The sequence below is a fragment of the Salminus brasiliensis genome, chromosome 6 (genome assembly GCF_030463535.1).
Source record: "Salminus brasiliensis chromosome 6, fSalBra1.hap2, whole genome shotgun sequence".
Taxonomy (NCBI): Eukaryota; Metazoa; Chordata; class Actinopteri; order Characiformes; family Bryconidae; genus Salminus; species Salminus brasiliensis.
This window is the reverse complement of record NC_132883.1, coordinates 17004627-17020278: the sequence shown is the minus strand read 5'-3', so window position 1 is coordinate 17020278 and position 15652 is coordinate 17004627. Positions and strand designations below refer to the sequence as shown.

Below are 15652 nucleotides of genomic sequence, written 5' to 3'. Positions count from 1 at the left end.
TACATGAGTAATGTACATAGAATGACATTTCGTCTAGACATTGCATGTATATATTTATTATGGTGAAAACAGGTTGCACAGACAAACATAGGACATTTGTTTAGGATCTTGATTGTTTTAGCAGACAAATCATAAATATGAAGAGAAAAAATAGTTATATATATATTGTTATATAGGCATTATTCTAGAGAGTTAGAACTTTAACACTACAGCTCTGCTGGACGCTATACACATTATGCTTTTCTTTAAAGTGACCTCTTCTGAGCCCAGATGTTTGCCTTATTTTTACACTAATACTGCTACTGCCATTGCAACAGCAAACAAGGCTACAACACCAGAGGCAACACTAGCCTTTCCCCCTGCTGACCGAGTGGACTCATCAAGCGTTTGGGACATCATGGCGATGTCCTCAGGGGTTGCTGCTCTCCACATATTTGTGTCTTTGGCTCTCACCAAAGTCTGGTTGCCTTCAATTATCACAGCCACAGTGTTCGTGGGGATCATACTGATCACTGGAGGTCTTGTGAAAGGTGGCAGCACGATAGGGTTTAACTCTCCTCCAGTGAAAATGCCTGACTGAACACAGAACAGGATTTGGCATCCATCGCTTATATCAGCAAGGTGTTGACTGAACTGAGGGGGGCAGCGAGACTGGCCCCCTGCAAGTAGGTTGGTTGACTGGCAGCTAAAGAAACCTCCAAAAGGTACAGAGAATCTGGTTGCTGTCTCATAGTTATTGCTTAGACAGACCACAAAACCGTTAGACAGAAATTTCTGAGCAAAGAAATTTGGAGGACAAGATCTGGATTTGGTTAATGGGTTTTGGAAAGAAGGGCCATATAGACCTCCAAAGAGGTATCCAGAGAATTGTGGAGTTGTCTTGTTAGTTGAGCACCAGTAAGTGTCAACCTGTGCACGTTGAACATAGTACACGTTTTCACAGACTTGATCACAGCAGGTGGAAAGCCAAAGAAATCCACAAGAGCGACAACGATTGTTGCACACATATTTATCATATGGTCTTTCCTGCGTTTCAGAGCGCAGTAGAGTAGCAGTGTATTGTTGCTGACAGGTATATGAGCCAGTGGCTGGATTTATTGAAGCGATCTCTTGACAGATTGCGCCTGCATCGGAAGTCAGGGCAGTGCACTTAAGGTAAGCTCCACCAAAGCTAAGGTTGGTGCTTGGACCTTCACAGGAAGCGTCGTCTACATTGGCTTGGAAGTTGAAATTTTTGGAATCTGGTTTTACACATCCAGGGCGGGTGTTAACCTTATAGTAGCGTTCTATGGCCTGACTCACCATCGAAGCTAGTTTATTTACTGTTGAAAGTGGGAGGTCTGGAAACACTGATGGGTTGAGGAAATAGTGGAGTGGTAGTCCATCACGGTCTATAGCTACCAGATTGTTGAGTGTGCTCTCCTGCCATTTCTGTAGAGTGATGCCAGGATAAAACAAAGCCCCACCTTGACTCAGCATTATGGAGTATGTAATGTTACTTTGGTAGTTACGAGTTTCAGATGTTTCCTGCGAATTGTTACCACCAATATCAAACTTCACTTTGCTGAAAAAATGGCCCCCAGCTGCTGCTGAGACTGAAGACTGTGAGGACTGCGTGATCAAAACATAAGATGATTTTAAATAGTCCTCCTCTAACAAAGTGGCACCAGCATCAACACTCGTGATGACGTGGGTGCCATAGTCCAGCACCATCTTCTCTGACAGGTATTCTGCCTGGCGGGTTTGATTGTTCTCAATGGCGTCTGCGATCTCCTCTGCCTGGCGGGCAAAGCCTGAGTCCAAAACAAAGTCAGGATAAGCCTTAACAGTGTAGAGATGGTTGCGCACCTGAGGAAAGGAAAGAAGAGAAGTTCAAATTTCATTAGTTTTTCTACTGCTGTTTGTGCCATGTTTGTAATGCAGTTACAGTTAGTTTTGGGTTCTAGCAGAACCAGTAATGACATTCTGTAATCTGGACACTAATACTGTAATCCCTTACAGGGGAAGAAGTAAGTGATTAGGTTACAGGTACATTCTAAAAATCACTTTTTTATAGTGATTCTACTAGGATTACATTACAGCTTAAAAATCACTACTCTTACCGTGTTTGTTTCTAATTGAGTGAGTGAGTAAAAATGCATTCACTAATGGAAGTTTTGGAAAATGGAAGTGAATAGGAAAATATTATCAATGGGAATTCTGTCTGGGAATTCAGCAGCCAATATTCTCTCATCTTCAAAAGACTGAGAGTGCCATTGAGGTCAGGATATTGGATAATCACCACCCTACCTCATCCCAAAATCCCTCAGCTCATCACAGAAGAATTTGGTGGAGCACCATCATACCAGAGAATGCAGTTCCACTACTTCACAGCTCAGTGCCCATGCCTGGACCATGCCTACTCCAGAAAGTCTTGTTCTACTGGTGATGCGTCTCTACTGGAACTAGACAAGTATTTGTGCTTTTTCACATCTTTGTCATCAACGGGTGTAGCTCAAAATAGCTGAATGCATTCATTGGAAGTTGTGTCCATAAACTTTTGGACATAATGTACATAATACTATTGTTTTTAGTAGTATGATGAATAATTAGCATTACTTTTATTTTGAGAATGAGATTGTGTGTGAGTTTTTTTACAAGCTGGGGACATCCTTCAAATTTACAATATTTTTTTTTTTATTGTAGTAATAGGTGCATTCGAGTGGAATTAATATTTTGTGGGAGGAGTCACTAAAGATGTTAAGTTAAGATGTTTGTTAAGTTTGCAATATTTAGGAATCCCTCACTCCTCTTTTCTCATGGCTGTTTTTCACTGCGTAAAATTGTGAACTGGTCATTTTTCTGGGTTGTCTGCTTCTCTTTAGATTAATTGTAATGTGGCTTAAAGTTTGAAGTAAACATTGTCCCGAAACGCACCAGCATAACACCAGTTTGTTCAGTTGGTGCTTTGGCTTTCTTTTTTAATTAAATATCACATAGTATTCAAAAATATATCTTTTTTAATTTAAAAAAAGAGCTGGGTAATATTTTATCACATTGTGAATAAATTTTGTTATTTAATTGAATGTTTCACTGGCCCTCAAAACACATCTCTTAAGATCTCAACTCAAACAAACCCACTGAAATAAATATGTGCACTAAGTTGCCTTATAGGGTATCATTGTAAAACTAACTATGCAGATGACTTGCCTGGTTAATAATGATCAAATATAACAGACAATGTTGACATAAAGTAGTTAAATGCAGTACCCCACTGAATTCAGGTAGTATTAAATAATCACTGATGAACCTCTTGAATATTCAGCCAGAGGAAGCTGGTAAAGAATTGCTTTGCTAGGGAAATGTTTGCTGTTGTCTCATTTTGCCTCCTTGCTTGATAATTCTTTGCATCTTTGGTTTATTATTTCCTGACAGGCAACCCAGGTTAAGACATTTTCAAAGACCTGTAGAGCTGTGTTTGAACAGATGGCTTAATACATACGTATTGTTTTACATAAGCTATTAAATTAGTTTAAAATTAAATTGGAAACTATAGATTTAGGTTATTTACAGTTATGGATATTGCAGTATTATACACAGATGTAAAAAGATTTACAATACATTGACTCTATTACAGTTTAAATGATTTTAATAGCTTTTTGAATATTTAAAATAGCTACTTGCATAATTCCAAAAAACATACAATGTTGATTTCAATTACCATTTATTTTAGCGCAAATATTGTTTTATTTGGTCTTACCTGCATCCGTGCCATGACAGAATTGCCTTTGACTTGATTGGTTTTCATGCGTTGGTTCTCAGTGGAGTACTTGCCGTTGATCACAGAGAAGAAGGACGCATCGGCATTAATGGATCTTGAATTGGAGCTTTTCTGTTCAAGCCATGAACTGATGATCTCAGAGTTCATCTCTACTCTGCTCATCTTCTGTGGGATGACAAAGACCTCATCTGGGATAAAGTAGACCCCATCCTCTGTGGTCTGGCACTGGGAATAGTTTGTGCTCATCACCCGTCCCATGTCCATGTTGCGCAGGTTATCCCAGCCTCCCCCCGGGAGGACCTCCAGGGCTGGTGTATTGCTGTTTTTACGGCATTCGCTAAGTCCATTGCTAGGACGACTGACAGGATGAAGATCACAGATGCTGATGAGTGCAGTGACACTCAAGAGAAACAGACCTATTGAGCCCATGACTGCCAGGAAGAGATTTCGTTTCAGCGGTGTGTTTAGACTTTATATACTTTATGTAATGGCTGGCTGCCAGACATATTAATCCAACTACTTGAATTTCACTTTCATTTTATGGTAGATACAGGTGTGCCTCTTAAACATGCTTGAAAGGCATGTGACTTATTCATGCTGGTAATTGTCTGGACAAATCCGAAAGTAGAGGTAAACAATAGCATTGTGTCTTGTTTTCTGGCATTTCCATTTTCAACATCCTATTGTCTTTCTAAGTACAGACAGTATAACATCCATCCCCTCCGTGTACAAACTCTTCAGTATTATAACACTCTCCATAGCAGTGGCAAATATATTTCTCTACTTTGCCACATTTGTCACAAGTTACAAATCAGTGTTTTTCTACATTATGGATGAAGAAATGTGACTACATTTTAGAACTCGAAAACAATGGTGTTGCATTTTAGCGTGGACAAGACGGTGTAAACATCAGATGTAAATGTCATGACAAGAAAACTTGTTAAACGGGATTAGCAATGGAAAATGATTATAATTAAGTGTCTGAACTTCCTTCAGGGAAATATGTACATAAATACTGGTTCCTTGCAGCTAACAATGGTTACCTTCTAACATAGGTAGTTACAAAAATCTCTACACAAAGAACTATCGGACAACAAACAATACTGTTCTCATAGCAGCAAACTGTTAACAGACAAAAGTGTTTAGGTTTTTAATTTTGCTATCAACAAAGCTAAATGTTATTGTGGGCAGCACCACATATAAAGGATAAAATGCTAACACCATTATGCCTCTTAGACCCCAGAGTTTGATGGCCCCTCTGATGAGCATCACTACTATACCAAGAAGACTGTACTCTGAAACAGAATTAGAGTGTGTGTGTAGCATGCTTTGTAGATAAGTCTCAAAAGAGATTTTAGAGGTGTGCTTTGTGTTTGTGGCTGGGAACAAAAGGCGGAACTATAGGGGAAACAATCATTCCAATGTTGTGTTTACCACACTGTGTACAAAAAAAAAAAAAAAAACATAACAAAACCAAATACCTGTAAAAAAAGGGGTAACTATCTGGCAGAGGGGGTACAAGGCTACAGATTAGGTGTACCAGCAGCTGAGGCTGTTTGAGTGTGTTTTTTTGTAGTCTGTGAGGCTTTACCATGCTGGTCAGAACTGGTAAGAAGTAATTGCCAGATATTAGCCAGGGGGCTAGTAGAATCAATGGAATCCACATTTTACTGCTTTTAATTACAAGCTGGAAGTGTAAACTTCCCCTTTTGTTACCTACTTTGTCTGCTTGAACAAAAGAAGAAGTGCCCTGGGAATGTATCTTGTGAGCACAACATCCTTTTTGTATTGGACCCACACTTCAGAAACCTCAAGACCATCTGGCTAAAAAACATGTTCATTTCCACTCTTCTTAATATAACCTAATTGCACCTAAAATCTTTCATTGGGGTAAAACTTCAACAGATTGAAAAATAAAATTGTGACATTACAGCTCTACTTGTCTGGATTGCAATGGCAGTGTTAGGTACTTGACTTAAGGTTGACAATAAATGGCAATAAATACACTACTTAGCTGTAACTTTAAAAACACCTGTTATTATTGTGTTTGTTCCCCTAGTTAAAAGAACTCGTCAATACACGGACACCGCAAGATCACTGAAGGCTTCCTGTGGTGTTTGGCACCAAGATATTAGCAGCAGATGCTTTAAGTCCTTTAGGTTGTGAGGTGGGGCCTTCATGGATCGCATCAGTGAGCCCTAGGTGTCCAATTTTTTCCTGCTTTCAACACATTACATTCAAGAACTGACTGTTCACTTGCTGCCTAATCTATCCACTTCTTGACAGATGCCATTCATCAATGTTATACACTTCGTCTGTCAGTGGTTTTAATGTTATAGCTGATTGGGGTGTGTGTGTGAGCAAATATGTCTTGCATCTACTAGCATTATTTATGAACTTTTTTATTCTCAATGAATACTTTATTTAAACCGATGCAAGGATGATCTTATGTTTCAAGATTTTGTGCCCTTATACTTACAGGAACATGCCCCAGGTCAGTCTTTTTAATGTTATGTTGAATGTTTTGAATATGTTGTGTTCAGACGTCAAAACGTGTTTGCATCCAGATCATTTACATCTTACATTTTATTTTCATTTACTGATGAATATGTAAATAAAAGATCATTAGGTGTACGTGTTTTAACACAATACACGTTTTAGTTTTCTTCAGTGTTTGTTTGCTTACATCCTGATCAGAACCTGTCCAGAAGTCCAAATTTAATTACCTACAGTTTCTCCTCCTCACCCACAGAGAGCATGTGGCAGTAGTAGCAGTGTATGTTTACACTGTGTCTGAGCTAGAGTCAGAGTTGATGATGGGACTGTAAAAACAATTATCCACTCTCTAGAATTAATGTGCACAAATTTCTATTTCTTAATATGACATAAAATGGAAAAGATACTTTTTTTTAGAGATCTTGTTTAGATTCTTCAGCCTGTGAGAGGAACACACTTAATTTGAATGTTTTACTTTACTTAGCACATGCCCTTGAACTTACAGGAACACACCCCAGGTCAGGCTAATAAAATGTGTGAAATGCTGTGTTCAGACGTCAAAATGTGTTTGTGGCCAGATCATTTACATATTACATTTCATTTTCATTTACTGATGAATACAGTGGAAAGTATGTCAACCCTTTGGAATCTTACGGTGTTCTGCATTCATTTGTCATAAAATGTGATCTGATCCTCATCTAAGTCAAGCATATTTACAAATTTAATGTGCTTAAAATAATAATAACAACAACAAAAAAGGCTCATTCATGTCGTCATTGATAACAGCCATGAAAATCTCATCGTGCTAGTGGATAAAGTAGGTGAAAAAAGCAAATTGAATTCCTGGAGTCTTCTAAAGAAAACGAGTTTGGAGGTGTGGACTAGAGCTACTTTGCCTGATAACAAAAGTTTGAGTGGTTTTTATGTGGACAGACAAAACTAAGATTGAACTATTTGGAAAGAACACACATTATCTTGCAACTGTATGTAAATAAAACAAACATAATGTGTAAGTTTTAACACTTAAATACACTTTTTAGTTTTCCTTTCCTTAAATATGTTGGGATTTGCAGTTAATAAAACACACAGAGAACAGAGGAATTCCAAACAGAAGAGCTCACCGAGGACAGTAACTGTCTGTTAATGTCCAACTGATGCATCTGAAAAATAATCTTTCTGAAGTCATAATTTAATCACAAATTTCTGTGATTTGTGATTAAACTTAAGTGAATGAAATATCATTTTTGAAGGACTACTGTTTCACAATATATTTATCATACAATTACAGTTCACTTTAAAAATGTTTCACATCAACTTTTAAATGACTTAGAGGTCTGAATCAGTTGTTATTCAATTGATTGCCATAGCCTTTGACTCGCTAGTCAAGCAGGACTCCTCTGGAGTGCTTAGGAGTGCTGTGGAACCAGTGGCAACAAATGTAAGATACATCAAATAGAATGTGAATTCCTGCTTCCTGGAAAATGTTATGAAATTTGGGGATAGTTATAGTTAGTTGAGTAATATTACTTGTTTAGTTCTAGAGTTGTTGAGAGAAAGACAACACTTGAGTGTCCTGTAGTGCATAGTGTATTCAGAAATTTAAGATCCATTGGACTGTAGCCAACCTCCCTGGATGTGGCTGCAGAAGGAAAATTTAGGACAAATCAAAGAGATGGATAATATGAATGGTAAAAAATGAGCCCAGAAAAACTTCCAAAGAGATTAAACAATCCGTCATTTTTGAGCCAAAGTGGACTTCATGGGAGATGACCAAGTAGGACACCGTTGTTGAAAACAAATCATAAAAAAGCCAGACTGGAATTTGCCAAACTACATGATGACAAGCCCCAAGCTTCTGGGAGAAAGTCCTATGGACAGATGAGACAAAAAGATGAGCCAAGGCACATCAGCTCTATGTTCACAGTCAGAAAAATGAAGCATATCAGGAAAAGAACACTGTCCGTACTGTGAAACATGGAGGAGGCTCTGTTATGTTCTGGGGCTGCTTTGCTGCATCTGACACAGGGTGTCTTGAATCTGTGCAGGGTACAATAAAATCTCAAGACTATCAAGGGATTCTAGAGAGAAATGTGCTGGCCAGTGTCAGAAAGCTTGGTCTAGGTTGCAGGTCTTGCAACAGGATAATGCTAAAACACACAAAGCTAAAAACACACAAGAATGGCTAAGAGGAAAACATTGGAATATTCTGAAGTGGCCTTCTATGAGCCCTGACCTAAATCCTATTGAGCATCTTTAGAAGGAGCTGAAACATGCCGTCTGGAAAAGGCACCCTTCAAACCTGAGACAACTGGAGCAGTTTGCTCATGTGGAGTGGGCCAAAATACCTGCTGAGAGGTGCAGAAGTCTCATTGACAGTTACAGGAATCATTTGGTTGCAGTGATTGCCTCAAAAGGTTTGTGCAACAAAATATTAAGTTAAGGATACTATCATTTTTGTCCAGGCCTGTTTCATGAGTTTGGCCGGGGTGCTTCAAGTAGAATATATAAAAACACATGAATAAAATGAACTTATGTAACAAACTTAGCACTTTCTCCAAATTGAACACAAAATGTCCTTTTTAATGACTACTCAGTTTCACAATTATTTAACCCCTTCACAACAAACAGCTTTACTACTTAGTAGAGTAAACTTCTGCATGACCCTTCAGCTAAACACCCGCCAGTGTTCCTGAGATATCTTAGTCCAATCCTGATGGGCAGTGGCCTCCAGTTCACTAATATTAATTGGTTTACGTCCTGCAACTGTCTTCGTTAAGTCCCACTTAGTTTAGCTAACCTTGATCAGTTTTGCTGGACGAACCATGTTGTCACAGGCTCTGCGGGGGAAAATACTTTTCAGAACCAGTGTTTTGCATGTTAATTTAGTACATATTTCATGAAGATATTGTGTTAAGATGTGTGTGTGTGTTTTGTTTTACAGTCATCACAGTTTTTACAGTTATTTACATAAATGTGGTAGTAATGTTTGTTTGCTTACACCCTGATTAGAACCTGTCCAGAAGTGCAGATTTAATTACCCATAGCTTCTCCTCATCACCCACGGAGAGCATGTGGCAGTAGTAGTAGTATATGTTTATGCAGTGTTTCTAAACTACAGTCACAGTGGATGATGGGACTGCGAGCTGAGCAGTGGTGTACAGCAGAATTGATGTGCACAGAATTATATTATATTTATATTTAACATAAAATGGAAAAGACACTTTTTATTAGAGATCTTGCTAAGCTTCCTTTGCCTGTGAGAGGAACACACTTAATTTGAATGTTTTACTTTACACTCATCTTTCTCAGTTTACCTTTTTAAACAGTTTACCAGTTTATCAGCCTTAACTGTCTAATTTCCAAGTTATACTTCAATTTCTTGGAGCAGATATCTTTTAAAGAGCTTATGAATGTGAATTGTATGTATACCTTTGACTGACAGACACTTTGTTGTTAACTACAGATCTTGCTGTGGTGTGAGTATAAGTGTGGAGGGATTTGTATCTTTTATTTTCTTATACTTCCTGCACTCATTAATGGGTATTTATTTAAATGAATGCTGCTGTTTTAGATTTCACCCATTAAAATTAAAACATATATGTACATATTGTAATGTTTTCATTCTAAATATGAATTATTATACTCCAGTATAAGTCTAGATATATTTGTATTGTTTTATTTAGCTTATATGTTATATGTTAATGTTATATGTTTTAATAATAAAAAAAAAAACTAAAAATAAACTGGAGACCAACGTTTACATGTGACTGTACATCTGTTGTTGTACAGTTTGCAGGTGATATGGTACGCTTCAGAATCTTCAATCCAGTCTAATATGGTCTTTGTGTTCTTGAGTGTTACTGGTAGTTTGCATTGAAGGTAAACCTCTGTATTTACATTCATGAAGGTGTGTATTGTAGAATTTGACAGTGATATGCCAACCTCTTCAAGGGTGCTCCAGACTTCCTTGGTTATTGAAAAATAACTGATCTGATTCTGTTTACATTACTATTATACTACCTTTCTATTTAATTTATCTTTTCAATATATCAGTACAGCTAAACTATCCTTATTCTGTTTAACTATAATGCAGGATTGCTGAAATGTGTTCAATCAAATCTTTATCACAAAGTCTTCTGCACAAGTTATGATTCTTTAGAACCATTATATATGCTTTAGTTGATTTACAGTCTGTTAGTGCCATGGATGATCTGTGTTTTGTTGGGAATTTACAAGTACTTGTACACATTCTAGTCTGCTGAATTGTTGAACCTGGTGTTTGTTGGTTTGTTTGGTGAGTCCTTATTACCTTGCATAGTGTACACTGGGGAGCGTAGAACCCGAGCGTTGACCGGGTTTATAGCATTTTTGTTTTCATGGTGTTTGTATTTTTTTTGTTTTGTGGTTATAACTTTATTATTTTAATGGTGATAATGTTTTAGGTTACATTGAAATGTTCCTCTGTGATTATTTCTGTACCAGCAAAAGAAAGCAAAAATTCTGTTGGATGGAGTTGTATAGGCAGTACATGTGTAATACATATAAAATGACATGCTCAGAGTAACCATGTTGTTTATACCTTTAATATTGTGGGGGGGAAAGCAAAGGATGAGATGAAACAATCATTTTCATAAAAAAGAAAACAAAACATTAGAAAATGTAACAAAATTGATTTAAATTGTTAAAAACGCATTTCACAGTGAAAGAGACATTATGCTAAGAGAGTTTGGGTTGGGCTTTCACTCTGATCCTCGGACTCCTGCTCTGCTGGGCACTCCACACTACTCTCACCTTGTCCTGTACTTTGAATCTCCTCGTAGTTGCGGCCTCTTCTGAGCGCAGAAACCTGTTTCCTCTTTTTCACCACCAGCACTGCTACTGCCACCAAAAGTGCAATCAAAGCTAGAACACCAAAGGCAATGCCAGTCTTTTTCCCTGCTGACTGAGGGGAGTCATCAAAAATTTGGGACATTTTGGCGATGTCCTCGGGCTTCGCGGTCCTCCACATTTTTGTGTCTTTGACTCTCACCCAGGCCCGGTCGCCTTCAGTCATCACAGCCACAGTGTTTGTGGCTATCATGCTGATCACTGGAGGTCTTGTGAACGGTGGCAGGTGGATGGGCAGTAACTCTCCTCCAGTGAAAATGCCTGACTGAACACAGAACAGTATTTGGCATCCATCATTTATGGTGACAAGGTGTTGACTGAACTGAGGGGGGCAGCGAGACTGCCCCCCTGCAAGTAGGTTGGTTGACTGGCAGCTAAAGAATCCACCAAAAGGTACTGAGAATCTGGTTGCTGTCTCATAGTCGTTGCTCAGACAGATCTTGAAACCACTGGACAAAAATGTCTGAGCAAAGAAATTTGGGGGACAAGATCTGGATTTGGTTAATGGGTTTTGCAAAGAAGGGCCATATAGACCTCCAAAGAGGTATCCAGAGAATTGTGGCGTTGCCCCATTAGTGGAGCACCAGTAAGTGTCAACCTGTGCACGTTGAACATAGTACACGTTTCCACAGACTTGATCACAGCAGGTGGAAAGCCAAAGAAATCCACAAGAGTGACAACGTGTGTTGCACATATATTTATCATATGGTCTTTCCTGTGTTTCAGAGCGCAGTAGAGTAGCAGTGTATGGCTGCTGACAGGAATATGAGCCAGTGGCTGGATTTTTCGAAGCAAGCTCTTGGCAGATTGTATCTCCACCAGCCAAGGGAGTGCACTGTTGGTAAACTCCACCAAAGCTAAGGTTGGTGCTTGGACCTTCACAGGAAGCATCGTCTACATTGGCTTGGAAGTTGAAATTTTTGGAATCTGGTTTTACACATCCAGGGTAAGTGTTGACCTTGTAGTAGCGTTTTACAGCCTGACTTACCAACAGAGCTAGTTTATTCACTGTTGGAAGTGGGAGGTCTGGGAACACTGATGGGTTGAGGAAATAGTGGAGTGGCAGTCCATTACGGTCTATAGCTACCAGATTGTTGAGTGTGCTCTCCTGCCATTTCTGTAGTGTGATGCCAGGATAAAACAAAGCCCCACCGTGACTTAGTGTTATGGAGTATGTAATGTTACCCTGATAGCCACGAGTTTCAGATGTTTCCTGCGAATCCTTACTACCGATATCAAACTTTACTTTATTGAAAAAATTGGCCCCGGCTGATGCCGAGACTGAAGACTGAGAGGACTGAGCATCAGAAACATATGATGATTTTAAATAGTCCTCCTCTAACAAAGTGGCACCAGCATCAACACTCGTGATGACGTGGGTGCCGTAGTCCAGCACCATCTTCTCTGACAGGTATTCTGCCTGGCGGGTTTGATTGTTCTCGATGGCATCTGAGATCTCCTCTGCCTGGCGGGCAAAGCGTGAGTCCAAAGTGAAGTCAGGATAAGCCTTAACAGTGTAGAGATGGTTGCGCACCTGAGGAAACAAAAGTGAAGAAGTTGACTCCTCACAATGACTCCTTTTTTACACAGGTCTTTAGATATTGTAACGCATTTAAAACTATACCTTTAATGGTAAAAAAAAGACACTTTGAGGCATTTTGTAACCTTACAATTAAGAAATCTGTGTTTTTAGTCTTTTTAGGGATCCCTGTTATTTACTTAAAAGTAATGTCACATAATGTCAGTTTTTCCTTACATTATGTGAAAAGATAATGAAGAGTGGATCAAAGAGAAATGCTTCAAAATGACTTAACATTCTTTCTTTTCCTTCCCCCTTTTAAAGTTTCAAGCTTTTTGCATAACGTTTTGGGTCCTCAGAAATAAACTTAAATTAAAAATATACACATATAAAAGGACCACATATCTTTTAGGTAGCTAATAAAAAATATGAAATGTAACTCTTAGCATTATGTATATTCATTAGCCAGTAAAAAAAAAACAGATGAAATGTTCAATGTGGAGTTTAGAATCAGTGCTCTAGGTTTTTCCGTGCAATATTATGGGCCACTGTTAGACAGTAAAGAGAAAATGTGGTTATCGTATATATATATATTGATATTCAGGTCGTGTTTATACCTTAGTGTAAAATAATTAAACTATGAAACCAGGTTAAAATTAGAATGTCAAGGACTTGTCTAATGTTTTACTTTTTTTTACTTTTAATAACTTATTTTATGACTATCAAATAATGAACACAATAAAAAATGTTTACTGAGCCATTATTGAGTATTGTTTAAAATAAAGAATTTTTAAATAGTTCTTGCTCTATTAAGCTGCAGACCTGAAAAAAAATCCATTGTTGGGCTGCCTTTTTCTGCTGCAGCCATAATACAATATAGTTCATCTCAAAATTACAGTTCTAATACAAACAGGATTGATTTTGTTTCATTCTTTTAAATAGGTCTTACCTGCACCCGTGCTGTCACAGAATTGCCTTTCACTTGATGTGTTTTCATGCGTTGGTTCTCAGTGGAGAACTTGGCATTGAGCACAGAGAAGAAAGACACATCGGCATTGATGGAGCCTGAGGTGGAGCTTTTCTGTTCGAGCCATGAACTGATGATCTCAGAGTTCATCTCTACTCCGGAGACCTTCTGTGGAATGACAAAGACCTCATCTGGAATGAGGTAGACCCCGTCCTCTGTGGTCTGGCACTGGGAATAGCTTATGTTCATCACTCGTCCCATGTCCAGGTTGCGCAGGTTGTCCCAGCCTCCCCCCGGGAGGACCTCCAGGGCTGGTGCATTGCTGTTTTTACGGCACTCGCGAAGTCCATTGCTAGGACGACTGAGAGGATGAAGATCACATATACTGATGAGTACAAAGAGAGTCAACAGAGAGAGACTCATTGAGCCCATGACTGTCGAAATGAACTGCTGTGAGTCAAAGGTGCGTTAGGATCATACTCTCTTTCTCACGTGACTGGCTAGCGGTCTGTGACCATAGCCTGGAAAGTTTCAGATCCCGTCTATATCAGTTTCACTTCAGTGTAGACACATATAAGGTTATATGACCTTTAATCACTTCCTCTTTATTACGGAAGTTGTTCGGTGGGTTCAGAAATTCCCGTCGTCAAAAGGTTAATGCTTTTCAATTAATACATTCAAAAGCTGAATAGCTTGAATATCAAAAATAAAAGGAAAGGGTGGGGGGAGCTCAAATAAGTACATTAAGAAGGTGCTAGTCTGTTTGTGGGCTTAATCCACAGTTTTTGTAAACTGTGTGGTGTTTTAAATGGATTAACAAAGTCAAATTGAGCAGAATTGCTTATTGAACCATAACTTAATGTATGCACAGTGTCATGCAAAAGTCAGAGCAACCTTGGACAAAGTATGTGTCAAAATTAGTGACCAAATCCACCTTTTCACATTTTTAAGCAGTATTATTGACTTCATTAACATTGAATCCATGTTTCATATCTAAATATTGAAACTAAATATTTTCTACTCGAGAGAGAACTTTTTAATCATTTTCACATAAAATATCAACAAAACATTTTGACTTCTGCATACCACAGTGTGCTGTGACACTATTTGCAGAAGCATCAGAAAAACAGAGGGGAAATGTTCATATCTACAGTTCAAAGTGTTTATCTGTGTTTGCTAAAACTGCCTTAGCTATTGATCTGCTAAGAGACGATAAGGTTCGCCAACAGTGAGGTTTTACTTCCTTGTTTCTTTGCACTCATCATTGTTTTTCAGGTCCGTAAAACGAGAACATGCTAACTCTTGTAGGAAGAAGGTGTCCTACTTTCTGTCAGCTTGGTATAGCCAACAAAGTAGACATCACCACCAACTTTGTATGTAGAGTCAAACCCAAACCTGGAATATCTCATGACGGCCCAAAGATGTGTCTTAAATTGTCTATTTAGGAAGCACATGGTGTTGTATGTTGAAGCTGAACAAAAAAGAAACTTTTATACATTATAAAATTTTCAGGAAAATATTCTCCCCACCTAAACAGAACTATAAGTATATGTTTTTGTACCTTTCCATTGCATAAAAGATTAAATGATCTCTTTCAGTATAATCAAACAAGTTTTACATGATTTTTGTTAATAAAATAATAATAATAATTATTATTATAATTATAATAAACAAACAGAACTAGGTGTAATGGGCCCCTGAAACGTTATGAGGTTTGTGTGTTCCTAATAAGCCCACTCTTCCATTTTCTCTCATGAAGCAAAGCCATTGTTTTATTTAAAAAGAATGTTTAATTTGTCATAATCTGTCATGCTGGCTAGGCGAGACAAGGGAACACTCGCAGGGACAGAGCAATGCAAGAATATGGTCTTTAATGATGAAACCAAAACAAACAAACACAACAAAACGAGGCAGCAAAGTACAGGGTCCAAAAAAACGGAAACAGAAAACAAACAGGTGACAACAGAATTGGGGCTAAACCTGGGAAGACTACCTGAGGCTGGAACGTAGCCCGGGAGCAAAG

At 38.4% G+C, this 15652-nt stretch overlaps 2 protein-coding genes across 2 annotated transcripts; both read right to left on the bottom strand.

Moving 5' to 3' along the window:
• Positions 1-285: 285 nt before the first annotated feature.
• On the bottom strand, positions 286-4189 carry LOC140557087 (macrophage-expressed gene 1 protein-like). The gene is made up of 3 exons (XM_072681222.1): positions 3740-4189; positions 993-1848; positions 286-944 (listed from the first exon to the last, which is right to left on the bottom strand). The coding sequence occupies exons 1-3, from the start codon at positions 4187-4189 to the stop codon at positions 286-288; spliced, it is 1965 nt and encodes a 654-aa protein (XP_072537323.1).
• A 6628-nt stretch (positions 4190-10817) lies between these two features.
• On the bottom strand, positions 10818-14129 carry LOC140556854 (macrophage-expressed gene 1 protein-like). The gene is made up of 2 exons (XM_072680952.1): positions 13612-14129; positions 10818-12677 (listed from the first exon to the last, which is right to left on the bottom strand). Exons 1-2 carry the CDS (start codon positions 14059-14061, stop codon positions 10968-10970), a joined length of 2160 nt encoding a protein of 719 aa, XP_072537053.1. The 5' UTR covers positions 14062-14129; the 3' UTR covers positions 10818-10967.
• Between the last annotated feature and the right edge of the window lie 1523 nt (positions 14130-15652).

Coding starts and splice junctions, on each gene's coding strand:
- LOC140557087 (XM_072681222.1), bottom strand. CDS start 4,189: ATGGGCTCAATAGGTCTGTTTCTCTTGAGTGTCACTGCACTCATCAGC. Junction 1,849..3,739: donor CTGTCATGGCACGGATGCAG/GTAAGACCAAAT, acceptor TCCTTTCCTCAG/GTGCGCAACCATCTCTACAC. Junction 945..992: donor TAAATATGTGTGCAACAATC/GTTGTCGCTCTT, acceptor GCTGTGATCAAG/TCTGTGAAAACGTGTACTAT.
- LOC140556854 (XM_072680952.1), bottom strand. CDS start 14,061: ATGGGCTCAATGAGTCTCTCTCTGTTGACTCTCTTTGTACTCATCAGT. Junction 12,678..13,611: donor CTGTGACAGCACGGGTGCAG/GTAAGACCTATT, acceptor TTGTTTCCTCAG/GTGCGCAACCATCTCTACAC.